The 27,768-nt window shown below is 41.7% G+C and overlaps 1 protein-coding gene across 4 annotated transcripts in view; it reads left to right on the plus strand.

Annotated features, from left to right (window-relative positions):
• PRDM16 (PR/SET domain 16) overlaps nucleotides 1-27,217 on the plus strand; it is a 431,446-nt gene extending 404,229 nt beyond the window's left edge. For 2 of the 4 annotated variants that reach the window (XM_030537605.1, XM_030537607.1), the window contains 7 exons: nucleotides 842-929; nucleotides 5,906-6,075; nucleotides 7,508-7,585; nucleotides 14,817-14,986; nucleotides 16,121-16,295; nucleotides 19,266-19,496; nucleotides 24,532-27,217. In XM_030537605.1, the coding sequence (XP_030393465.1) occupies nucleotides 842-929; nucleotides 5,906-6,075; nucleotides 7,508-7,585; nucleotides 14,817-14,986; nucleotides 16,121-16,295; nucleotides 19,266-19,496; nucleotides 24,532-24,544 (925 nt within the window). In that variant the 3' untranslated portion in view covers nucleotides 24,545-27,217. Of the gene's footprint in view, nucleotides 1-841; nucleotides 930-5,905; nucleotides 6,076-7,507; nucleotides 7,586-14,816; nucleotides 14,987-16,120; nucleotides 16,296-19,265; nucleotides 19,497-21,153; nucleotides 21,329-24,531 lie in introns of all 4 variants that reach the window. The other 2 variants (XM_030537608.1, XM_030537606.1) reach the window with 2 other exon arrangements.
• Nucleotides 27,218-27,768: the final 551 nt, after the last annotated feature.

Genomic DNA, 27,768 nt, shown 5'->3' on the forward strand with positions numbered 1-27,768 from the left:
TAAGAGCATCTTTGTGTGCACCAGCTTAATGCACTTTGGACGTGTGTTAAGCTACACTGCCTGAGGGCAGCCTCAGTGAGCATTAAGAGTGTCCACACAGGGAGTTAGCTCAGAGAAGCTAGTGCTCTTTAAATTCACACCATAGCTCTCTGCATACGAACTTCCCTGTGTAGATATACCTTTAGGAGCCAAAGTTTCAGCTCGTATTTTTGAAAATTTTGGTCATAGGCATTTACCAAACAAAGCCAATGCGAACTATACCTAAGCTTTGCGAGAGAGGAAATAAATACAAAACATCTAATTATTTCAGCTGGATTTTAGCACACTTTGGGGCTGCAGAATCAGGCCCAGCGTGAATCATAAGATGAAGACAAACTGGGGCAAAAGTCTTTCCTTGCTATGGCTGCCACAGACTCCATAGCTTCTCTGTCTTGCACTTAGCTATGGCAGCACATGTGGTTTTGAATCAGAACATTCCACAACAGCGATGAACCTTTTAGGGCACAGGTGGCATATTGATGCAGCAAAGGCACCAGGACACTCCTGAGTGGGCACATCTAACCCTTTTGTTCATCACTAGCACAACAGTTGTGGTGTGTGTTGTAAGGTAGATCCCAAAATATAAAGCATGAGCTTAGCCTGTTCTTTCAAAGAACTGCTGTCTGTGTGCTTTATGGGATCACATTTGCGATTCCCATGTAAAGGGGTGGTAAGGTGTGTTTATTACCAGAAACATAGTCTTTAAATGCATTTCAACTGCTCTACAAATGACTTCTTGTTGTTAGCTTTCTTCCCCATTTACAGCCCTGTAGGGTATGTAACCCTTTGTGTTGTTGTCCAGCAGGGTGGAGAAGCGGAAGGTGACAGACCCAGTGGGTGCCCTAAAGGAGAAGTACTTGCGACCTTCCCCGCTGCTTTTTCACCCGCAGGTAAAACCAGGAGAACCACAATACAGTGTTGATAGGATGCCAAGAAATTAGAGATGGAGATGTGACATTTTGATCACCTTGTTCATACCTCCCTGATTGAGCCTGACAGTATTTTCCAGCGCTCAGTTTTAAAGAAAAGTAATTTCATACCCAATTTTAGCATGATGGAATCACTGCCCTACTGGTCCCTTAGTACTAACCAAATCCATCTTGCCAGGGTCCAAGTGCTGGGCAGCCCGCAAGGGCCCGTCTAACCTCTTGCTTCCCTCTCTTCCAAAATGCAGGTCTAATTCTTCACTGCCCTGCACCTTATGCAGTAGTTTAAACCAGTGCGAAGTGGGAGTAGGACGCTACCAAATCAGAACAGTAGCATTTTACAGTGCTTAATTTACACCCCTGTAACTATTGCACCAGTTGCAGGTCAGTGGAGAATCAGGCCTTCCTGATACAGTTAGTTCAAGAATGTATTTGCTACTAAGAACAGGATTGTGCCCCACCTCCCTTGAGCCCCTGCACAACCATTGGGCACTGTTACAGAAACTGCTCCAGGGGTTACTCCTGAGGGCATTCGGCACCTAAAAATTAAAAATTCTATGCACAATATTTTAAAACTCTGCAGTTTTTAATTGTCATAACACTACATAATCATGCCAATTTCAAGTATTTTTGTAATTTATTTCAAAATACCTGTCAGCAAGTATGTCTGTAACAATACAGACACACAGAAAATTTCCCCCAGGAGTAGAGAGTTAATTTCCCCCAGGAGTAGAGAGTTAAAGAAACCCCTATGACAACCCAGTTCCCATTTCTCTGCCCCCTTCCCCACCCCAAGCCCAGCCAGGGGGCCAGACACGCACAACCCCTCCCACCAAACCCACCTGCAGAGCCTCCTCCAGCCAATACACCTGAACCCCCTCCTTCTGGAGCCCAACTGTGGGGACCCCAGCCCAGATACCTGCACCCCTCCCCCCTGCTAGTGGAGGCTAGCAGAACTGCAGTGCATGTCTCTAGGGGAAAGGAAATTCTGCATGCACACCGTTAATTTCTGCAAAATTCTGCATTGTGCAGTGGCGCAGAATTCCCCCAGGAGTAATCTATGCCTCATTAAGGTGCAAGACATCTCAAATGGGTGAGGGAAGAAGAGGGGCCAAAGTCAGCCACTCACGGTGCTCTGTGCTGGGTGTAGAGTGGGCCCTAACCCCAGAGTGACTGTCAGTGAAAATCAGGCCCATGTAAAACTCATTGGCTAAGTACAAACTAAAACCTCCATCATTTAGCATTTCTCTGATGCTCTGTGTGACTCATTGCTTCTTTAGAGATAATACAGTCAACTCTGCCATGCTGCCATAGTGTCCTTTTCTATGTGATAGCCACCAGCTCCCCTCATTTGCTCTCTCCATACGCTCTGTGAGCTGAGCTCTGTGGTCACTATTGTAGTCTCATTTATATTTACGTGCATTGTTCTCTTCTGACAGCATTTCCCACCTTGGATAAATAACCCACGGGTTTGTGAAAGCTGGATACTGGCTGCTTTCACGGCTAAACTTAGTTCCTTCATTGTTTCGCATCAGCCCGAGAGTTTGGTTAATAACTTCCCCTGATTTTTCCTTCAAGCTAGCTGGATAATAGCGGCAGGCTAGTCAGGAACATCCTGTGTTTGTGTGAATTAGAATAGTGGGGATATCTGCCTGTAAAGGATCTGATAGCAGGGAGGAGCTACCAAGGCAAAGCCAGGGTCCAGCAAGACGGTGAGAAATTTACAAGCCCTGAATAAGAGCAGGCATTGGGTGGAAGGCTATTAACATTGTTCATGAAATCCAGACCCCCTCCTCTTCCCATGGAAAAAAAAAAGATATGGAAGGCCTGGTTATCTCTAATAGCTTATTACACAAAATAGTCTAAAACCTAAATATCGCTCAGTCTGAAACTTCCTGATAAGTACTTTTTTAAAAAGTACAATAGGTTCCTGTACAAAGGATATTTAATCGTGAGCTGTAAATTCATTCTGATCGGAATAATTAAATGACCATATTGTTATGTAGTTAATCTGATCATATAGATGGAAGCAGACAGAGAAGACGCTTTTATCTATAGTTGTGTGGAATTCATCCATACTGTCCACCTGTTTAATGTCAAGGATGTTGTTTGCCTAAGTTCCATGCATTAAAGGGTTTTTATACATCTTTGTCTCTGCTCTTCTTACAGCCCATATTAATCTAGATGCACATATGTATTTACTTCAGTATTTCTCTGAACTGGAACCCAACCGACAAATAAATTGATTTCACTCCTACTGAAGGTCCTGATCCTGCAGCCATTCCTGATGTGAATAGTCCCATTGACCTTTTAGGAAGTTCTGGGTAGTGGAGCCTTTAGAACTGAGCCCTAATGTGTGGTACAGATGGAACATGCAAAAGGCGTTTCTTCCTTAAAACCAAATGAATTCCACACCGTTCTAGTTTCTCATCCAGTATTTCTCTGCAGCCCCTCTCCAATGATTTCAGTTAGTCTGTCATTGTCTATTTTAAACGAACCTCTAGACAACATAAATAAATGGTATGACTTCATGATTACTTAATGGCAAACCCTTTCCCACCTGTTAACTTTCTTTTCTTCTTCCTTTCTTTTTTATTATACCAGTCACTTGTTCCCTAAATAACAAAGCACCTCTACCACTAGAGAGGCCATGACCCATGTTTAGAATTTTAAAATAAGCCCACAGCTGTCATGCTAGCAAACATCTCTGACTAAGTGCCTAAAGAACGGGGCACAACAAAAGATATCTCCAGGTATTCCAGCAAAGGACAAAGTGACACGGCTCTAAAAGATCCGGATAGCGTTTTAACATGATGGTTTTGTTACATGACTGGCAGCTAGGGCAGGACTTTTGCTGTAAATGCTCAAATAACCTTTTCAAATGGCTGGTGCTAAGTGTTACTTACTATTTATCATAGGCTGTGAGTCTCCAGCTAACGGGCTGTGGCTCTATTAACGAGAAATGACTTTACTGTTCCTCTTTTTTTAAGGTTTATGGCTGGTCGTCAAACAATATCTTGGCTCCTATTTCCCCCAGCCCAGTTTAATATAGTGTAAACGTGCAAAAGGTCACCCCTTCCTGTACACTGGAGCATCTAGGTCTTGATATATGGCTTCCTACTCCCTTCCGCTCGCTCGCGGACTCCCCTGCTCTGTGCCTGGCTCTCCAGCTCACAGGATCCCACTCCCCGCATCACTCACTTTTTCTTTATGATGTAATCTGCCTGAGGAGGCAGTTTTATTGCTTGCTTGCTTGTTTCACCCAAATTTTCAGTTCGGTGTCTTGAAAGAATCCTCATGAGTGGAGAAACAAATGTTAATAATGTTGGCCAGTTCCTCTAAATTGAATTTCTCCCAGGGATTTTTTGCATGAGCGTTGTGATTCTAATGAAAGTAACAACGTTTCATTTTGCTTTTTTCCATATTTATTTTTGCATGTGATTGGATTTATATGCTGTCCCCTGGATTTGTTTATCCATCACACTTTGGTGATTTAATCCAATGAAGAGGTGCTGGAACTAGGCTTGAAGTGGTTTCCATCGTGTACAGGGTTTACAGTTTGGCTTAATGGCTCTCAGCACCCCCACAATACAAATTGTTCCAGTGCCCTGATCCCATTCCCGGATGATCTGACAGCCATTGATGAATCAGCTTCCATAAATCCTAGAAATTACTGATGATAAAGACCCATTAGTATTGTCCATCCCTGTTCATGCACCTTCTTCATAGATCAGTCACCATTGCGGGGTGGGAGAGCCCCAGAGCTTGGGCTGCAGCCTGTGCCTGAATGTCTACACTGCAATTAAACCACCCTCTAGCCCAAGCCCCACAAGCCTGAGTCAGCTGGCACAGACCAGCCACATATGTCTAATTGCCGTGTAGACATGCACTGTGTCATGCCACTGTGACTTTCTGAATCTTCCAGTCCTGCATCCCCTTCCCCTTTCCCCGCCATTCTGTAGGTTTTTAAAACATGGAGTTTATGGCCTCTCTAAACCCGCACTCTCTCAACTGCAAGAAGCCCAGAGTATTTTGGCTGGAATTCTCTTCCACTCCAGGAAATGGGCCCATATCACATCCACCCTTTCACTGCCTTTACTGGCTTCCCAGCCTTCTTTGTGTCTAATTAAAACATTGCCCTCTTAGCTTTCAAAACTCTCTGGGGACTCACCCCATCCTAGCTCTGACCTCACATCCACCTACTCCCCGTCTGCTCTCTTCACTCCTCCAAGCTCAGCCTTGTCTCTGTCCCTTCTCCATAGCTGGAGATCACTCCTTCAGTTGTTCTCTTTCCCCCTCCATACATCTAGAATTCTCCTGCCTCCTCCCTGTGAGTCACTTCCAGTCTGAAACCTTCCTTTCCTCTTCACGCTGGGGTTGTCTGTCTCTCCCTCTCCCTCTGAAGTCCTTGGTGAGACTGTAAGTGTAGTGGATGCTCTGTTAAAAATAAAATGCTGTATGCTACATTCCCAGCCTGTGTTTGTTTTGTGTTTGAGGGAAGTGTTTGCTCTACAACCTCTGCATTCAACACTTTTATCTAGTTTCACCACCACCGCCCTGAGCCTCATTTAGATAGGGGGAGAGAGAAGCCAAGTGCATTCTGAGGTTGTTATTAATGCCAAAAGTCAATATATGGGTATAGTAGATGATAGAAATGTGCCTGATACAGCTTCTAAATTTTGATGCGTACTCCACAGCCAAGCTTGGCTTTATCAGCTGAATCTTCAGCTGATTTCTCAGAGCCTGGTTAATTATTCCCCAGGGCACTGATTGGGTTTAAGTGAATCTGTTTTACTCTGTGGAGCTGGCTTCTGAGGGTGTGGGCTAGATCCTGCAGTAGCCTCAGAAACACACAGTACAGCTGAGAAATATGTTCTGTGCCTCCAGCATTCTTCTTTCAGTGGCTTTTCATAACACGACTTCTCTGCTTGTACAAACAGATGTCAGCCATAGAAACCATGACAGAGAAACTGGAAAGTTTTGCGGCCATGAAAGCAGACACCAGCACGTCCCTGCAGCCCCTCCCACATCACTCCTTCAGCTTCCGGTCCCCGCCCCCTACGCTGTCAGACCCCATCTTGCGCAAGGGCAAGGAGCGCTATACCTGCAGGTAAAGGACAGGCACTGCCAGTACAACTACCCCGAGATGCTCTGTGTGGGAGTTTGGTTCCATACTTGTTAAGGCAACATCCAATACAGACATGTTATGGGGCCCGTGGAGAAGTTACTCATCTCCACTGGGGTGTGAAGAAAAGATACACAGAGCAGAATCTGAGAAGAGGATTCTGATGACACGTTAATTCTAAAACTGTTTGGTTTTGTTGGAAGAAAATTCACCATCCTCCTTTTACCTTAATCTAGCAATTCTCAGGCCAGAGAGAATTTTATAAACCAAATCTATTGGGGGCAGATGGGGCAGCTAAAATAAGGCTTTATAATGCAAGCTCATTGTAGCTTCAACTATGCGAAACGTTGCCACTTAAAATGATATTTTATGCCGCAATATGTCAAATGTAGGCATAGCCACAAAAATATTTCTGGATCCATTCCATCTGCAAAACCTCATATCTGAGCATGCATATTGACAGGAGTGCCACCAGCTTTTTTGACACCCTAGGAGGCGGAAGGTCCTGCCCCTGAAATATCGCCCCCCAACTGAGGCGGTGGAAGGTCCCACCTCCAAAATACTGCCGACGACCAGGGTGGCTGAAGATCCGGCCACTGCCTCCCAAATGGTAGCACCCTAGGTGACCGCCTAGGTCACCTACTGGGTTGCGCCGACCCTGCATATTGAGTAACAATCATCTGTGTCTACACACCCATATTTTTATGTGTGATTACCATTTTTTTGTGCCAATTCTCATTGCATTTTTGGGAGGGTGGATGCATCCATTTTGTCCAAAGTGACATCTAGTCTTTAGTCCAAGATTTTACTAAGGTATTCAGAAATCCCTGGATTCTGTTATTCATCACGTAAATCCATGCTGGTTCATGTTCCTCACATGGAAACATTAACTGTCAGGTTTTGCAGTGACAGAATTTTAAAGCTTTATTTGTTATGATCGTGGTGCATTCTCTGTGTGTAAATATATCCACTCCTCCTTTTGTGTTTGTTGTGAAATCCAGTTCCCTTTCTTATTTTCCTGCTGTCTGGTCTCTTACCACCTCCTAAAGCTGAACCACCTGGTTCGAAGCAGATGGTCGCACCTGCAGTAATTCTTCCAGACAATGGTAATTTATAGTCATGTAATGATGGGCATTTGATCCCGCTTTCCTGTTCATTCTCAGCATTTGAGCATAACCAATTGTCTTTTGCCCTTTTTCTTTTAGTCTGCATCTTAAATGCAACTGATTGTACCAGCTTCTCCTGCACTTTAATAGTGTGTTGTTGCACAGGTCATTTGAGAAAGGATAATGTTCTCATTTTGGAATGTTACCAAAATAAGTGACAGAGGGATAAAGAGTATGGGGTGATACAGAATGTTATGAAGTATTGCAGAGCATTAAGGCACTCATGGTTACTTTGACTTTTGCCTTCCTAGGTACTGCGGTAAGATCTTTCCCCGGTCGGCGAATCTGACAAGGCATCTTCGGACACACACGGGAGAACAACCCTACAGGTGATACTCTTGCCCAGATAATATCCCTTCCCTACATGTTGAGAGTCTGGTTCACCACTGTGCTATTCCATTGATTTCAATAAAGTTAGCCCTGCACAATACTGTAGTAACGTTGTATTACACATAGTGATTAACACTGTCATTAACCATTCACTTCAATGAAAGCTGAAGACTGTCTCCAACTGTTTTGTAGGGGTTGTCAGTGAGCTAGCTGTTGGGTTTAGCCAGATTAGTTTTCTTTTAATGTTTGCCAGAGATGCCTTGAATAACAGATTATTGAGCCTTTTTTGTATATCTTGTTTGAAATCTAAATATGTAAATAAATATGAACTTAGTCAGTTTGAAAGTATTGGTTATCATAAGCAAAGGGCCTGATTTTCACACTTCAGTCTGCACTTATGTGTGCATAAAATGGCACATGTGCAAACCCACACACACACTTTTTATACCTGTTTGCCCCAGCACATTCAAGTGCTAGAAACTTTGTACGCAAAATCCACTTGGCGCAAATGTTTGAAAATTTAGTAGAACTAATTGGAAAAGTTATATTTTTCACCGAAAAATGATGGTGGGAAAATTTGCCAAACTTTTTTTCCTTTCAATTTTCCAATTCAATTTCAATTTTGATTGCTCACAAAAATTTAGAAAAAAAATGTTTGTAGGCATATGTACATGCAAAACTGAGCTCACACGAGCGAAGGACAAGTTGTGTCCTCACCGAGGTTTATCATAATATTTATCAGATTTTTCAGAACAAGCCTTGTTTACTGTTATTGAGGCTTATCATTAATATCAACAATTCAGGTAACTTTCATTGTGATGATGGTGTTTTAGTAATTAATACCATGGGGATCTCTAAGCTAACTACAGAGACCTGTGATATTGACCATATAAAGGCAAACTTAAACAATTTTAGGAACAGCAAATGGCCATCTGGTCAAACATACTGGACATTTTTAGTGGTTTAGTTTACTTAATGAAGCCACCTTTCCCCCTTATTTAAATCTTTCCAGAAGAGTTAAATTTTGATTGTAAGCATTAAGTAAAGAATTATTTGTAAGGCCTCTCTAAAATGGCATATATTTTGTAGCCACTCACTATTCTTCTAATTCTTCAATTTCATTATTTGATATGAGGTGAATGAATACTGATATTCACTCCACACCCGTTTCACCAAAATGCACGCTCCAGCTTACGCACAGATTGTGAGTCCAGTTTTCTTCCAAAAAAGGAGACATGCAACCTAACAAAGGTTAGGAAAATAAAGATTTATTTGATCTGGTCTTCTCCCAGAAAATGAGCTATGTGTGTGTTTTTTTGTAATAGAGGTTTGACTTCTGGACAATGTTGCATTGGAATAGTACTCCTGAGAGTTAGTGCTATGTTTACAGAAGACTTTAATTATCATTGATTTTCTTTTGCTCTCTGAGAACTGCGATTTCCAACTTTAGCAACAATAATTGTTTTGAAAGCTTTTTTAGCAAACATTGACTTTGTCTGGGTAAAGGGACCTGGCTGATTCTCAGGATTTTTTCTTTGTTCTTGTTGCAACTTTTCTTTTGACTATTTAAGCAGTTCCTGTGTTCATGCTTGTAATTTGGATTATTCAAACTCACATGCACACAAACATGTACAAAACCACCTACATGAAACACAGACCCAGAGATACAAATGTACATGCATGAATACAGAAGCAGTATTGTTAGAGCAGGATTTAGCAAATCGGGAGACGTGGGTTCTGTTCCTGACTGCCACTGATAAACTCTCTCACCTTTGGCAAGTCACTTTATCTGTATGTGTCTTAGTTTCCCTATCTGTAAAATGGAAAAAAATACATTACATTTTGAAAATTTAAAGTGCTACTTATTTTGTTACTGAGCGGCACACCCTAATGTACTATACATATGTATTAAAAAGCAAAATGGTTAAAGATGATTTGACTGTATCATGATGCATGCACATCTATGTGACACAGTGGATTTAGGAGGCATTCTTTCCTATTCTTTTCCCCCATCTGGTTTAAAATTCAGTGGTATGTTTCAGAACTCAAGAATAAAACACAGCAATCAAACTTAACTATTTCAATTTCCTTCAGAGGAGGACAAAATAAGTTTGGCTTGTTGTGAAATAATGTCAAATTTCTCTGGCAACTCAGGTAGTAAAAAAACAGGACTCTGTCATCCTTCTCCTTGAACTGCAAAGCAAGATTCAGAAGAAGCAGGTTTTTTTAATGACCCTCTTACTGTTTAAAATGCAGAAATACAAGGGTGTTTTGTGGGGGCTTTCCCCCTCCTGCTTTGAAACTACATAAAACCAAAATCAAGAACAAGCAAAGGCCATTTGGTTCAACAAGGCTTATTCCCTCTTTCAAAAGTCCATTCCCTCCAGGATGCCATCTAATTGATTCTTGAATTACACCCAATCCTGGAGCCTTAGCAACCTTGCCTGTTATGCTGTTCCCTAGATCTGCGATTCTTTCTATAAAGATGTGCTTCCTGACGTCTGTTTTGAATTTGTTTTTCTTTAATTTCCTTTTAGGCCCCCATGTCCTGTTGTCTACACTAAGTTGAAACTAACAACTACAGCTGACATTTACCATGTCATTTAAGATTGCACATAGTTCAATAAAAATCTCTTCTTTCTTGTTTTCTGTTAAAGATCCTGGGCTAAATGCATCCCTGGTGAAACTCCACTCAAGACTAGGAAGTTACATAGGGAAGGAATACGGACCCATATATTTAAGGGCTTTTACTGTCTTTACAGCTCATGTTATTGAGTCTTCAAATAAATGTAAAGTTTTACAAGTGGAATCATATTACTTATAGTGTAGTAAGGACAAGACACCATAATATTCTAGTTGTGATTTAATCAGAGTATCTTAGTTGTATGGTGACTAGCTCCATTACATAATGTTATACAACAGTGTTCTAGCTGCCTGTTTCTCTCCAACTGGCTTTTTAAACACTGTCTCCGTAGTCCTTGAGGCCTTAAAGGTTGTCCACTATTTCTCTGAGATCTTTCTCAAAGTTCCCCAGCTCTGGCTCATTGCTATCCATCATTTGTTCCTGCTTATTATTTTTGAGCCTGCTGGTGTATTATTTTAAATTGTTCAGCAATAAATTTCACTGGCAATTTGTCAGTGAGTTTACAAACCAAATGCAACTCCTTTTGAGTTCCACTTTCCTTCAGCCTCTGCATTTACCTCTTCCTTAAATTTAAAGTTGGTCTCTCTGTCGAGGTAATTTATTTAGATTAAAACCAGCAGAAATCCAAGTTCTGACCCCTCTGGGACCACATTTAATACAGTACGTCTCCCTCGTCCCCGCACTCACAGACATTAGAAATACCTCCCTTCACATGTCCCTCTGTTTTCTGTTTTTTTAACAAGCTCTTTATCCATTCTCCATCTCCTACCCTGGATCCCCATAGCTCATAGTTAAAGCAAGGGCCTGTCAAGCGAAACTTTTCAAAGGCTTCCTGAACATCTAAATAAACTGACAAACATGGGGCCAAATCCTTCTTGCCTTACTCGTTCATACTCCCTTTGAAGTCCCTGAAACTGCTCGTGTGAGTAATGTGAGCCAGACGTGGCACGTAGACCTACAATAGTAGCAGCAGCAGTAAACAATTATATTCCGGTAGCAGTCAGAGGCCCCAGTGAGGACTGAAGCCCCATTGTGTCAGGCACTGTACAGACACAGAGAAGAGGCAGTCACTACCCCAAGTGGCATACAGTCTAAAAGACACAACGCAGACAGAAGAGATTGGGATATAACATGTGAGCAATTGGCACCACTTGGGGAATTACAGGCTTGGCTGGGGTTTAATTTTTTAACTGAGGGTAGAGGTAGGGTGAGGAATGGTAGAGTCAGTAAGAGTAAGGGAATAGGAGGAAGGTAGGTCGGGGAAGGAGTCCTCACCAATTTAGTCACGTTCAGCAGGAAGGGTGATGTGGGCAGCATGGTGAAGGGGAGCCCTAAAGAGGGATTTGAGGGAGGATGAGGAATAGGCTATGTGGGTTTTTATCAAGGAGTATTTCCCATGCACAAGACACTGACTGGTGGACAGAGAAGGCTGGTGACACTGCCGGAGTGAAGGAGGAGGTGCTAATGAGAGATTATTAGAGCCAAGTGGGGCAGGGATCAGTAGCGAAGAGCCTTGAACGCAAAGACAAGAAGCTTGTGGTTGGTGTGGAGGTGACGGAGCAGCTAGTTAAGGGCTACTGGGAGCGCAGTGGCCAGAGTGGTGGTAGTCCGAGTGTGTGACTGGAGCAATAGGCTAGTCTTACCAGCATTTGGAGTGGACCTTAGGGGGCAAGTTCGCAGAAGTCAAGGCTAGAGAGGTAGAAGCTTCTACAGTCAAGAAGCTAAATGACCTGTGTCCATTTCTAGAGATCTGTGTCATCTACAGCATCTCTGTCCCCTTCCTTTTTATATTGCCCAAAAGCCTGAAGCCAGGATAAGGGTTGATATACCTTCAAATCAAAACAGGAGCCATCTTGGGGTGTTGCTTTCCTGCACTTCCAGTGACGTTTGACCTGCCTGTGTGATCTGTGGTCATACCCTTTATGGGACTGCCAGAGCTATGGTGTGTGTGCCCCTCCCCTCTCCCAAACACTCTCACCTTCGGACAGCTTCCCTTAGGACACTTGATTTGTCAGAGCTTGTGAATTCTTGAGAATTTCTCAATTGTTTTACAACACACACATTGTTTGAACTCATTTCTCAGTGCGATGGCCTGTTCTTTGGAAGCTGCAGTTGTCCACTCAGCTAATAGGGAGCTTCTTGGATTGGCTTAACATGCTTTTGGTTTAATTGGGGGGTTCCTGCCAATTTTAGTATCACCTTTGTTTATTTACTGTGTATTTAGCTCTGTGTGTAGGTGTGTATTGTGTATATACAAAAATATGACATTATAGACTATCAGGGCTGGAAGGGACCTCAGGAGATCTAGTCCAATTCCCTGATCGGGGGGGGGGGGGGGGAATCCCCAACTAAATCCCCAAATGGCCCCCTTGAGGATTGAATCACAACCCTGGGTTTAGCAGGGCAACGCTCATGCCACTGAGCTATCAAAGTGTCTACTTCTTTCATTGTCCTGTATGATGGTCTTACTATAGTTCAAAAGACTAGAAAACAAAGAGGAAGACTTGGTAGCCAGGTGTCTATGGAATAATCGGGACATTTTGTTATTTGGACATTTTAATCTTGATGACCAGAAGTGATGGGCAGCCTTATCTTCGGGTGGCCTCAGTAGAAGCTGCAGATGCTCAACATATCTTAAAATCAGACCCTTCAATTTTGGGGAGGGAAAGGGAGATGTACAAAACTTGTACATGTTTAGTCATCAGTATATAAAATGGTTTCTTTGCTTTTGTTGGCAACAAAAAAGCCAAACGTCCAAGGAGGCATTATGCTCTGTTTTCATTGATGGTTCAGTTTGCATTTTGTAAGAGTTGAGTTAAAAAAGAAATGTGTTTGGAAAAGAATTTTGGAGAAAGACAGTTTGAAAAAAATGTGATAAAGCAAAAGACTGTGTGTTTCCCCTAGTGTATTGAGGATGAAGTTACATTATATCTCATGTCTTGATCCTTATTTGTGATTTAACAGGCAACACAGAGGTGGATGTGGAATCCAAAAATATTTGGGGGAGAGTTTCATTATATCTCTCTGTTACTTCCAACAATAATATGAATATATTTTTAGAGACCAAGTCACAGTCACAGCTGTAGCACATCCAGAAGGGGTGTGTGTGCCACAATAGTGTAGATTTTTGACACTTCCACCCCTCCCTCATTTGAATCTTTTATGTTTTTTGTTTTTTTTTAAACCAACAGTATGTCTTACTGTTGGGCTGAATCTAGTTTCAGAGCTAAATGGTACAACAGAGTCCAATCCTGATTTTCTTCCTCACATCTAAGGACTCTGACTGAAGTAAATGGGACTAGGAACATTTATAAAATTAAAAGACTTGGCCAACAGCAGGGTTTATGTTGTGTTCTGCGGGAGCTGGCTTTAATGTGCCAAATTTTGCTCTTGTTTGTGCCCGTATATATCCAGAGCAACTCCCTTTAAAGTAAGTATAGTTACTCGGGATTTATGGTGGTGTGAGTGCATTGGTCCAGAAAGTTTAAACGATTTGCAGAAGTCCACAGAAGAGAAATAATTCCACTGTTATTGTGGATTGTGGTGATGGGGCTCGGGAAAAGGAGACTTGATGAGTATTAACTTACTGAGATTCAGACTGATAAAAAAAGGACTTAATGTTTGAAATCTTCAATATTGAAACCCTTCCTTGTGGCTCAAAGCTGCCCTCTTCAGTAAGTTAGGTACATTCTTGTTCCACAGTACAAGTGAGTGCAGAGGGTTTGAGCTCATTTGCAAAGGCCTATATACTCCTACTTTGTTTCAAAGACACTGAATATAAAGTGTGGTTGGGGGGGGAGGGCATAGCTTCGAAATGAGCTGCTGACACATCAACTGTGGGTTCTGCAGAGACTTATTTGAAAGGGAGACTCTTTCCTACTCACCCCTTTCTAAATGTTCTCTTCCATGGCTCCTTACATACACTAACTTCCCACCAAAGGGGAGGTTTTCCCCACCTTTACAAATGCCATTTCTGGTTTGCATGATCATTTGCTAAATAAATCATGGTTTTATTTTTAGATTGTGTATACTCCTCAGGGCAGGGAGTGCGTTTCCTTCTGTGACTGGAGATTATTTTGCAGATGCTGGGTACTACCACAATATAAATATTAATTCATTATATGCTAATAGGCCTACACCTTGAGCATCTTTGTTCCTTCAGCCCTTTAGAAATTTCACAAAAAATCACTAGAGTCTATTTTATCGCCAAATGACTCTGTCACTTGTGAAGCTATGAGAAAATGGGCTTTTCTTTCTCCTCCTTTCTATCTCCTTCTCTCCCTTCTTTCTTTACAAAATAAGAATCCTGAGAGACACAAATTCTCCTTTCGTGTTGGTACATTTATATATGGAAAAGTAATTATTTACTTTTAAGTTCCTATTTGTTTGGACTGGCTAACCTCTTAATTAATCCTAACCCCTTCTTTCCGCATCTTGAATAATAATAATATCAGAATTGTCTGAGATGATTAATGCCCCATGCTTTCCAGGTCCTCAGTCAAGTAAAGATTTATAGAGCGATGTTTGATGGTAGGTTTTTTTCCCCCCCTCGGTTGCACTCATTGACATTTGCTTCTATTTTTCAGGTGTAAATACTGTGACAGGTCATTCAGCATTTCCTCTAACCTCCAGCGGCACGTTCGAAACATCCATAACAAGGAGAAGCCATTCAAATGTCACCTGTGTAACCGATGCTTTGGGCAGCAGACCAACTTGGACCGACACCTTAAGAAGCATGAACATGAGAATGTGCCAGGTAGGGGGTCAGCACTGCTGTGTAATTCTGGTAGGGGCACTGGAGAGAGAAATCCCCAATTTAAGTCACTCCGGGTCACGTATGAGAATCTTCACGGAAATATCCATTCCTGTACATGAATATTACTAGGCAGCAAAAGAAAAATATTTATTTTAGATGTTGCATTTCTAAAATTACAAAGGGGTGTGTGTGTGAGAGAGAGAGAGACACACACAAACTTTTTTAAAGCTGAAATAATGTATTTTAGATGCTCACATAATAGAAGCAGATAGATATTTGCTTTTCTGAAAAACAACTTAACAAATCAACCCCACAAAGAGAGAGAAGGAACCTGTGTATTGAAACCCAACATATGAACTTTCGGCTGAGAAGAAATTTCTTGAAAAAGCTACAAGCAAATAGAAACAGAAGTTTATAATGGATTCTTTTTCTCTAATGTTTTTATACTGTAAATGCCAGTAATGCTGAAATGTGTATGTGACAGTACAAACTTGACGTATTATTTAGACCTGCTAACCCCATAGTAACAGAGAGGAAGCATGGTCCAGTGCTTAGGGTTGGGACTTAGGAGACATGGATTCAATTTCTTGCTCTGTCCCATCCTCCTTGTGTAACCTTGGGCAAGTCACTTATTAAAGGTATTGAAGCCCCTTAAGAATTTTCAAAAGTGCCCTGGGCGTGTTTGAAAATCTCATTAGGTGCCTATTGCATCTTTTAAAATTCTAGCCCTTCATTTCTCCATGTCTCCGTTCCTGCATATGTCAAATGGGGACCATAACCCTGCCCTGCCTGCCCACAGTGCTGTGAGGATAAATTCATTAAAGCTTGCGGGGTGCTCAGATACTGCAGTAGTGGGGGCAGATAAGAACCTAGGATAGACAGATAACAGTACATAATGATATTTTCTGTCCCTGTACAGATACTAATTGTCTCTCTGTGCACACTGACTTTTGGAAGATACCAGCTTTTTCTGCCAAGATTTTTGTTTCCTGAAACTTTCTTTCAATGTAAATTCTTACCATGCAGTAAATGCTTTATTGCGCTAATTTTTCTCCTTAGTTTCTATTGAGAGCAGCGTTGGCAATACCTGATTCTTTCTCCTGGTTCTTCTCTTGTCCCTTGTCCCCTGTGCAGTGAGCCAGCACTCTGGAGTCATTACTAACCACCTTGGGACCAGTGCCTCCTCCCCAAACTCGGAGCCAGACAACCATGCACTTTTAGACGAGAAAGAGGACTCGTATTTCTCTGAAATCAGAAATTTTATTGCAAATAGCGAGATGAATCAAGCATCAACTTTAACAGATAAAAGGTAAACAAACAAAGCCACACTAATGGACACTTCTTACCAGACTGTTCAAAGGCTGGCCAGCCATCTCCGTGTTCAGGGCTTGATTTCAAAGAGTCTGAAGAGATCAGAGTAATAATGAGAAATCCCGCAAGGCACTCAACTTAGACTCCTTACACAGAGCATCCCAATTCTTTTCTGCTTGTGGCAGAAGTTACATAGGAACAACCATACAGGATCAGACCCTTCCCACCCAGACTCCTCTTTCACCGTCTCATAGCTTGTTTGTATAGAACAGACATGAGCTCTCCGTCCTTCCACACTTTGCACTCCGTGGGCCAAATTTAGACCTCCAGTGAGTGCCACTAGCTTCTGTGGAACTGCACTGGCTCACAGCAAGTCTTAATTTAGCCCTTTGACTTCCCCCTTTATCCTCTTCCCACCAAAAGTCACTTGGCATCTCGGGCTCACTGCTGCGTTGGGTCCCCCATCCCAAGTAGAGCTGGGTGAATAACATCATTTTCAAAGCGACAGAGAGTCCTGTGGCACCTTATAGACCAGGGGTCAGCAACCTTTCAGAAGTGGCATGCCGAGTCTTCATTCATTCACTCTAATTTAAGGTTTCGCGTGCCGGTAATACATTTTAACATTCTTAGAAGGTCTCTTTCTATAAGTCTATAATACATAACTAAACTATTGTTGTATGTAAAGTAAATAAGGTTTTTAAAATGTTTAAGAAGCATCATTTAAAATTAAATAAAATGCAAAGCCTTCCATACCAGTGGCCAGGACCCAGGCAGCGTGAGTGCCACTGAAAATCAGCTCGCGTGCCGCCTTCGGCACCCGTGCCATAGGTTGCCTCCCCCTGTTATAGGCTAACAGACGTATTGGAGCACAAGCTTTCGTGGGTGCATCTGACAATATGGGTATTCACCCAGGAAAGCTCATGCTCCAATACGTCTGTTAGTCTATAAGGTGCCACAGGACTCTTTGTTGCTTTTTACAGAACCAGACTAACTCGGCTACCCTGCTGATGCTTGACATCATTTTCAATGTAATGGCTATTTCAAAAAGTAAAAAAAAAAAAGTTGTTTCAGATAGGACAGAAAATGATAATTTTAGAATGTTTTGGCAAATTGAAAAATTAAAAAAAATTGCTTTGGGTTGAATGAAACATTTCATTTCAGGTCTTCATTCTGCTATTCTTTAACACTTGATATTTAAAATAAAATTAAAAGAAATTTTTTAACAAAGTTGTTTCAAACAAAAAAATTGAAATGTTTCATTAGAAAAAATGTCCAATCAAAATGTTTCAGTTTTTTTCACATTATTTTTTCCTCATTTTGTGGGAGGGGGAAAGTTCCCAAATCAACAATTAGGTGAAACTGATCAGAATTTGCAAAATGTTTAGATGCTGCCAAATGTTTATTTTTTCTTGGGGAAAAAAAAGTTTGGTCTAGAATGTTTTGCCCAGCTCTATTCCCATGGATCCCTTCGTTTTCTCCATCACTCATGAACCCAGCCCTGGATATTCAGTTGCATTCATAAACGAAGAAATTGTGCTGTGCTGGGTGATTACATTGCATTCAGCGCTTAACTTACCAGCAGGCCAGCCTCGTGTTCATGGCCAGTGATACAGTAGTGACAGCCCTTAAGAACTTTCCATGTGGAATGCAGCACTTCACTTCACCCAGAATGCTTGTAAACATGTGAAATTTAGACACGTTTTCCATTTCCTTCCCTACTCTGTTGCCTTCATCTCAGCCCTGAAAGCAAGATAAAGTAACCCCATCTCAGATACAGACTTCTCAGCAGAGTTTTTGTTTAGATTGCACACATGGAAATAAAACAGGGAGGAAAAGGTTTGCTGTATTTCCTGAGGGAAATAAGGAATCTTTCAATCTTGCCTGATGTAGACAAAAAAATAGACAAGAGGAGAACTCCTCCGCAGGCTGGTATAATTGATCCAGAGGGAGAATCAAATTTGGGCCTGTACCTTAAAGAAAATCGATCAAAATTCTCTAAAACAAACATGCTGATGATGTGTTTAGACTAGGTGACAAGATTCAGGACTTGGAAAACATCTGAGTTTCCCCTTAATTTTTTAAACCTTATTTTGACTAAGTGATATTTAATCTACAAGGGAACCAAAAAGGACATTCTGTGTTGTACAAATGTCACTCCGTTCCAGGGCCAGTTGTAATTATGTTTTTGCTGCTCTGTTGTTTTTACAAATAACCATTCTATGATGATACCAAGTTTGAAAGCTTTTTTGTTTTGGTTTAAAAAAAAAAAAGCCAAAAATGTTTGTATGGAACCTCCATGTAATTAGTGTAACCTACATTCGACAAAAGCAACAGGACAATGATGTTCCTGATTTTAATATTAATTTGATTGTGGAAACTTTCTGGGTGAAGAAGTTAAATTTCTATCATTCCATCTAGCAGCATCTCAGACTGTTCCAACTACACGTTGTTACCAAATGGGATCTTGTTCTCTTAACCTGGTTTGTTTTATTTTGCTGGCAGCTTACTTTTTCTCATGTCCATATGGGTTTAACAAGGGGCAATGGGACAAAAGAAGATGTAGGTTGGCTATTAGGGAATGTTTGTAATGAAACCTATCCCACTGTGGAGCTTTTTTGCTAGGCGAGTGGTTATTTTATACTATAAGCACAGAGAAAAACATGGCCCTTGGCCCATAGAAGTTACAGTCCACAGGGTGAAGATACTTAAAACCAGACTGAACAAACTCTAGTTTTAAGAATGGACAATATTTGACTCACTCCATGAGCTCTTAGACACCGTAGAGAACAATCTTGCATTGGTGAGGAAGCATAGATTAGATCACCTAATAGGTATTTTCTGTCCCCAGCCATTCTGAACTATAAATAACAAATAAATGGTTAAATGCCTGAATCTTGCACCAAAGTGGCAGTGCATTGCTGCTCTCAACTGACCTCTTGGTTCCTTCCCCGGTGCTCAAACGTTCCAGGCCAGAAATCCAAGACATTGATAGCAACTCCCAATGTCACGGGTTAGCAAATGAGAAAACAGAAGATGTGGATGAGGAGGAGGAAGAATTGGAGGAGGAAGATGACGACAGCCTGACAGGGAAGTCACAGGATGAAACAGTATCACCCACGACGGAGCCCCAAGGAGCATTTGAGGATGAGGAGGAGGAAGAGCCCACATCCCTCACCATGAGCTTTGACCATACCCGAAGGTGAGTGGGGCCATTTCCTCTGGGAAGCAGAATGGGGTTAGATTTCTCACCCTGTGTCATTAGCAGGTCATGGGCAGTATCACTTTATTTTTCAAACCATGAATCATACCTCCAGTTTGCCCTAGGAACTTCATTTTCACCATGGTGGGAAGCACAAATAAACTGAAATGCAAAAGTATAAGAAGACAGATACACAAGGCCTGAAAAATGCCCAGTGGGAAAGGTAAACAGTTAGCACCTGAAAAAAACAGCCTCCTCAATGTATCATGAACTCTTCTACCTGACACAATGGCAACATCTCGATTTTCAAACCCCTGGTCAGTGAAAAGAGAGCTGGTGCAAGGAAATCTAGATAATGGCAGCTTTCCACTACCCCACCCGTTTTATCTGCAGCAGCCTCTTGTCTCAGGATGTAAAGCCATGAATTAATTTCAGATGAGACGCTGCGGCTGGCCTCTGTGTGGATGTGTCCCAGGCCTCTCTTTCATTTTGTGCCCATCTGTGCAGTGCACCTTGGTTCGTAAACCATCAGGAAGACATTTGCAGGTACAAAAAGGACGCTTCTGAAATAGTTAATTGGTATTCTGTTTTACTCCGGTGCCTGTCCAGAGTGACAATACAAAGCACCCCAGTGTAAAGCTGTGTAAACCAAGATGGGTAACTATCTGCCGCAGATGTAGTTTACAGTATGGGGTAGAGCATTAGCGTGAAGGCACCCTAGGATAACTGTACATTAGAAAGCCCAATAAAATACAGCAGTGTTTGATTGTAAAGATATAAACAATGGTGGAACATGGAATCCACTCCTTCCATTAGCTCTCTTACCCACTCGCCTTTCACGAAATCTGTTGCATTACATCCAGGAGCTGGCATGCCAAAGTTCATCCAAAGGGTGGTCCAAGAGATAGGGTGGGAAACCAGACTTCTATATGTCACTCTGCCATCGGCTCACTATGTGCTCTAGCATTTAAGTCACTTTAAGCTTAAATGTTCAGGAAAGTCTATTTTTGACTCTCGTATTTTCAGAGGGGAGGAGCACCTGCAACTCCCACTGACTTCCATTGGGGCCATTGGTGTTCGGGAAAATCAGGCTGTAGGTATCTAAAGTTGGTCCAAAACATCAAGCACTCAACATTAAAGTCCACTATTGAAATGGTAGATCTTAGCCTCTCTTGTGCCACAGGTTTCTATCCACTAATGATGCTTTCATATCTATGGATGAAAAGTGCTATGTCATGCAAAGTATTATTCTGTTCAAAGGGTTTTTTCAGTGTCAGCATTTCCAGTTGAGCCTATTGTAACCCCTGGGGAAAATGGTGCAGTGGCTCTATTCCCCCAACCTTCAGGAATAGCTAGTAATCAGGCATCTCTGAATAGGAGACCAGAATGAAAACTGTAACCACACCGAACCACAGAACATATGGTAGCACTAATGCTTGACATGTACGTGCATAACCATCCATTCCACTTTTCTTTGCTCCTTGCATCATGTGCATTCTTTGTCCACCTGTCTGTCTGTTTCTTCATGCATGTGGCTTGTGAGACCCCCATGGTATGTGCATGCAGGCACTGACTTAGCAACACACACATTGGTTAGACTGTAAACAGTGAGATGAGCTAACAACAGGTCAACCCCTTCCCCTGGTCATTGGTACAGGTGTATTGAGGAGGACGAAGCCGGCTTGTTAGATTTGGAGCAGATGCCGAATTTTGGGAAGGGGCTGGATCTTCGCAAAGCAGCCGAGGAAGCATTTGAAGTTAAAGATGTGTTTAATTCCACCTTAGACTCTGAGACAATAAAACAGACTCTGTACAGGCAGGCTAAAAACCAGGTAGGTATATGACAGAACATTTTACCGAGCTTACCTCCAGCATTAAGCATGGGATTATCAAACAGCTGGGTTCCTTTAGCCAGGTGTGTGTTCTGAATTGGAATTCTGATGGTGAAGACTAACTTGTAAATCACGTTTCCTACCATGTTGCAGTCCAGGAGAAATAGGAGTGGGGAGGGAATTGTTAACTCACGTTTTATATAATCAGTTTCACGTACCATTATAACCTTGTGGAGCCAGTGCAGGTTTATAGCTATATAGTGATGTAGGTTCATCTATTTATAGAAATGTATATAGAAATATGAGAACGCAATAGTTACAAACTTTGAGCCAATATTGGAATATATTGGTTTCACTGGAATAATGACAGTTTACACCAGTTGAGCATCTGGCCCTTTGAAACAGCAGTAAAATATAACAGGATTTAATAAAAAAAAAATAAAATCTAATTCAGAATGATAGTTTCTAGACTTGCCAGGAGAACTGCATCTCTTAAGCAGGGGTTGGCAACCTTTCAGAAGTGGTGTGCCGAGTCTTCATTTATTCACTGTAATTTAACGTTTCGCATGCCAGTAACACATTTTAACGTTTTTAGAAGGTCTCTTTCTATAAATCTATAATATATAACTAAATTTTGTTGTAGTAAATAAGGTTTTTAAGACGCTTCATTTAAAATTAAATAAAATGCAGAGCCCCCCGGAGCAGTGGCCAGGACCCGGGAGGTGTGAGTGCCACTGAAAATCAGCCTGCATGCTGTGCCATAGGTTACCTACCCCGATCTTAAGCAAATTTAGAAAATGCCATTATTTTGTGCATTAAGCTTTAAACCTAACATGCCTTTAAAATAAAATTCCCCCTTCTTATCAAAAGACATACCAGCTCAGGCACAGCAAAAGCTGATGCAGGCCTTCTTCCAAAACTTGAAACAAAATCCTGAAATTTGAAAGAACTTGGAAAACTTTTTTTATTTTTTTAATTAGCATGGCTCTGCGCTCGCTGGTTTTGCCATAAGCAGAAATGCCATGAGAGGCTCTGTTCTCATGAAGTTTGCATCCTGGTCCAAATAAAGCAGCAACAGATCTTATGAGGGAGCCGTTCTGTGAAATGTCCAGCCCCATTACCAGAACAAAGAGGATACATTGAGACAAAATTCAGAGAAAGAGTCTGCAGAAAACCTGCAAACTTTTTGCCATCGACCATCTGCTCTTATCTGCTCAAAAGAGGTTATGTAGTTCAAATTCTTCTTTTAAGAATAGTAGTGCAGGTTTGAGTATATTTACCTCTGCTTCAGGTTTTATTGCGGATGAGATTAGCTCCTGTACTTGGAGTCGTTTTGTCCTCTGAGCAACAGGAATACAATACAATTTATCTTAAAGACCACCCAAAGGTGCAGCTAAATACAATTGCCTAATAGAGGTGGGTCTTTAATTAAAGGTCAAAGGGGATTGTGCTGGAAACCCTAAGGCTACTTTATAGTGACTTGTTAAGACTGGGGTCAGGAAGTTGGGGTGGGGGTTGCCTATTGGAAGTGTGGGTATTTTGTACAGATTTGACTGCACTTAAAGGAGTATTTTGGCTATGAAGATAGCACCGAAGTTCTTTTGTGGTGAAAAAAGAGCTCATTTATCCTTTCAACACAAGCCACTTGCATGCCTTTGTCTGTGTCCTTTTACTAATACGCTGAGTGTACTAACTATTTAGGCACAACTTTTTCTGGACTGCAATGTTAAATCTGGCACATGATTTTTTTTTAGGTAATCTTGTAGTAAGTGAGATCTAAGACATGTTACATATTGTCACATATGATATAACTTGGACAATTTAAAATTCTCTGCTCTGCATGTATCACTGCAGGCAACATGGTGGGAATATAATATTTATCTGGTCAGACCAGCACAGAAATCTTACCTTTCTATCCGTTTTGGCTTACTGTCCTTGTAGTATTGAAATGCACGCCTCCATGCAAACACCCATAAAGCAGAATGCTCTACAGCACATACAGACAAGCATGAGATACAATGGTCAGATTGAGAACTGGATCTGAATTTGAGCTTCCTGTGGGGGAGGGGAAAGTTGTAATTGGAGTTTTGGGGCAGTTTTATTACTATTCTTTATTAAATTTGTATTGCAGTAGTAGCTCAGGGTGCCATTGTGCTAAGCACTGTACAGACATCTGCAGTAAAGAGAGCGTCCAACTTAGGGCCCCTATCCTGCAAAGATTTATACACGTAGTTAACATTACACACCATGAGTAATTCCATAGATTTTAACTCACAATGTGCAGAGTTCAGCACATGCATAAATCTTTGTAGGATCAGGACCTGGGTTGTGATGATGCAAAAAATGGATGAGACAAACAAAAGTGGAGGCGGGAGAAGGCTTAGGTAGTAGCAAAGCAACCAAATTACTCTACAGTAAGCAGTGGTCTCTGCTCATTCACGGATTAGGCTTTGTTGGCTGGTAGTACAGCAATAAACACACACAATCATGCCTGCAAACACACCACACTTACATTGCCAAATTGACACAACCAGGCTCCAGCTCCCTCCAGACACAATGGAAATGCTCAGTAAATGGAACAACATGCCATGCGCAAGCTCATCTCCACTGAATCACTCAGTCACTTTTGTCCTGTATAGCTGAACCCCCATTTACAATTCTCCTTTTATGAGTCAACAATAACTTCTGAAGGCCAAAGTTTCACAGGCATGAGCTCCTGTCTTCCCCAGGTGCACCGCAAAGTTATCATGCCCAAGTCAGGGGGATCGGCGTGACTCACTCCGCAATGCACACTGTTCCATATGCACTTTTGACAACTATGAGAAAAAAGGCCAGAACTCCCTGGATATGTTCGGTAGGAAGAGTAATGTCCTCTAGGAGAGGGGCCTAAATGCAAGTGTCAGCATTTGTCATTAAGTGCAAGGTGCAAGGAAGGAAGTTAAGGGGTGTGTTTGAGATGCCCTTCCAAACCCACTGCTGCCTGGTAAAACTCTATGGCAAGGTCCACGTGTTTTCCTCATGAGTGAACATAAGTATTGATTGGCACGTAGGATCCCCAGCCCGCACCAAAGTGACTGACACTGACTGTCCTGAGTGTCTGGTATGTACATAGTTAAATGACTCTCTACTTCATGTGGATTATTCCAGGACCCAGGTGTGTGTATTCACCCATTTCCCTTCCTCTGCTTCTTCCCCTCCTTTAGGCTTATGCAATGATGCTGTCCCTTTCTGAGAATGCTCCCCTTCACACTTCTTCCCAGAATTCTCTGGATGCTTGGTTGAACATGGCAGGAGCAGCCTCAGAGTCGGGGACCTTTAATCCCATCAACCATCTCTGACGGGTTGAGAAGGCACTGGTTCAGAGTCCGAGTGAGGAGATGGTGGTGCTGTGACTGCCCTATCAGAAATTCTAGCACGCAGAAGATGGATCAGAGGGCCTCGGAGTCATCCGGGCTTTTGGCTGGGAGAATAAACCTGTCACATGTGACCTGCAATTCCCAGATTTGTTTCTATCCACAGTTGTTCATTTCTAATTTGTTAGAAAGAAACTCTCCAAACTGGATAGCCCTGAAGAAGCCCTAGGATTCCACCATCTCTTAGAATAGTGTAAACCATAAGTGAATTGCAATGGTGCAGTCAAATACTGGCCCCTTTCCAGTTACAAGACAATATAACTGAGCCAGCTGGTTTCTGCTTATAAACTAAAACTTGAAGTCATTCGACCCCTTGCCCCCCTCACACACCACATCCACCTCAGCTGAATAGCAGTCACAAGAGGTGGGAAGAGATCTAGAGCTGATCCATCCCTGGTATCATTCTGATATAGTCACCAGAGTTATACCAAGGAACGGTGAATTTGACCCATTTTACTTAACATAGCTCTTTGAAAGAGCGTGAAATTCTGCACCCCCCACAACAGACTCATCTTTACACTGCAAAGTGTTGTTCTGAGTCTCTGTTCGGGGAGGCCATGCTCCCCGACATGCAATGTCCAAACAGGGCTAGCTTCTGCCAAGAGCACAAATAATTGGCGCAGAAGGAGTATTGCTGGGGCTGCTCATACATGCACACAAATACATAGACAATGCCCCGTAAGCTCGACCCTAGAAAGCTCCTGTGTAGTTTCTCTCCCAGAGGGTCTTTCAAATGCTGTCTCTTCAATGTTAGGGGAGAAACTTGTGCCCTTGTGTTGGTTTGCTGGTGGTTGCTTATGCCAGGTACCCTGCCATCATTTACCCCATAATTTTGATAATATGGTTAAAAAAAATCCTTGTTTTTAATAACCTTATGAGTGCAGCTCAGCTCCTCAAGCATGTGGCTAAGGAAATGTATTTTCTCTCTGGATCTAAAATTACCTGCACTTTTTTACAGATGATTTTAAATTGCTTTGAAGTCTCAGCTCTTTTGCTGAGATAAAGCAGCCTCCAGAAATCCTGTGACAATAGTTTGTGCTATTTCTACATTGTAATAACAACCTGGTGTTCTAGCTGTGATTTTATAGGTAAAGCTAAACCTGAACATAATTCTCGAAAGGGGTTAGAAATATTACAAAGAATAACATTGGCTACTCTGACAACGTTTGTAATGTGTGTGCTGAGAAATGCCTCGATATGGTGTTACAGAATCAGGGTTGCCTGAAGGTAAGACAGGTGCCTGCCACCAAGTGACTTTAAGCTGAATCAGGGGTGCCGCAAACTTGCCCATCTGAGTGCTGCATCAGCAACTCACCTAGGAGCCTCCAGATGCTCTAAGGACCCAATTCGGTACAAGTCTGACTCTACATTAGCAGTTTTTCCACTGACTTCAATGGACTTTGGACCAGGCTCCAAACACTTAAAGCTGGGTGTACTACTTGTAGTAAGTGCTACACCTAGTAGTCAGTGTTTGCAGGATTGGGTCAATAGTTGACTTCAGAGAAACGTCTCACAGTAGTAAACACATCTATTAGTAAGTGTTTGCAAGATTGGGCCCCAACTTTATATGTGCGGGAACAAACTGCAGCTGCTCTGCTGTTGAATATGGAGGAGGTGGTTCCGGGATGCAGTGCTCCATCTGGAAGCAATAGCTTACATTACAGTGGAGCATTGCATGCTGAGATTTGTAGTCCTGATGGGTCGCACCTCATACTCCGAAGAAGATCAGCCATGAGGCCTCAGCTGGCCCCTGGGGCTGCACCTCTGTTTGCCACTGGGGTAGAGTGAATGAAAGGATCATTAGCAGCATCAAATAATTCTCCATAGTTCACCCTGGGAAAGATGACATCCCTCCTGCTTGTTTCTCCAAGTCACCATGTGTATGTGCCGAAGGCTCTGAATCCAACAGTGATCTATAACCCCACTCCCGTTTCAAATGTTTGCACAAAGCTCTTGACTAGGTGTAGCCCAAGAACTGACAATGTCAAAAGAAACCAGTCTCTAAGATGGAACATTCCTTTCCCTGGCACGTCTGCCTGTGCTAACATTACAGTACTTGCCATTCACTTGGGCTTTAAATTATTCCCATAGGGGCCAATTTAAAATAATAAAATAATTGTTTTTTTTTCCTAATGGAATTTACCTTAATCTGTATATAACTTGTAATTTTTTTTTCTAATTCTTTTCTTATTTTATTTCTTCCTTAACAGTATTTTTTGCATTGGATATCATTATTGTGAAGAAATAATGTTAATATAAGTATCTAGTGAAGGACCAAAATTGTGTAATTAAGGTTGTATGTTGTATGATTGATAACCAGGGAGTAGATTTTTTTTATGTGCCAAATGACCCTAAATAATCCTATTCTTGCTGCCGATTTTCCTGACAATCATGTTTTGTTAAATTTGAGTTTCAATTACATTTGCATGTAGGATGTGGTCTATTTATTTCTTTTATTGTTTGGAAAAAAAATCACAACAAGAAAACAAAAACAAAACAAAAAACCCTTCCGACATGCCCTTGATAAAAAACAAAAGAAACAAACTAAAAAAAAGAGAGAGAGAAATAAAGCAACAAAAATTGTAAATAAAAACAACTGTGAAACTCCATATTGTAGCCAAGATGGCATGCAATGCAAATGTGCCATATTTTGCGGGGGAAATCAGTGCTTATTTTTTTAAAGGAATGGAAACAAAATCCCACCAGTATAATTTTTGCTAACTATAAGCAATCTATGCCTTGTGAATACCTGAAATACAAATCTAGCAGTGTAGAGAGGTAGCTGCAGGATAATACTGATTCAGTTGGCATTTGGAGCCATTTACAAAAGTAACTGGTATAATTACCAGAACTAAAAGGTTCTTCTAAAAATAAAATGGTATATTACATAGCAAGGTTGTCAGCAATATTATATCACTAAAATATTCACTCTTTCAAGAAACAAACGTACCCCAAAAGAACCTGCAAGGTGAAGTTTCATCCTGCAAACATGCTTAATTTTAAAGTAAATCATTGGGTCTATGTACG

The sequence above is a fragment of the Gopherus evgoodei genome, chromosome 18 (genome assembly GCF_007399415.2).
Source record: "Gopherus evgoodei ecotype Sinaloan lineage chromosome 18, rGopEvg1_v1.p, whole genome shotgun sequence".
NCBI lineage: Eukaryota > Metazoa > Chordata > Testudines > Testudinidae > Gopherus > Gopherus evgoodei.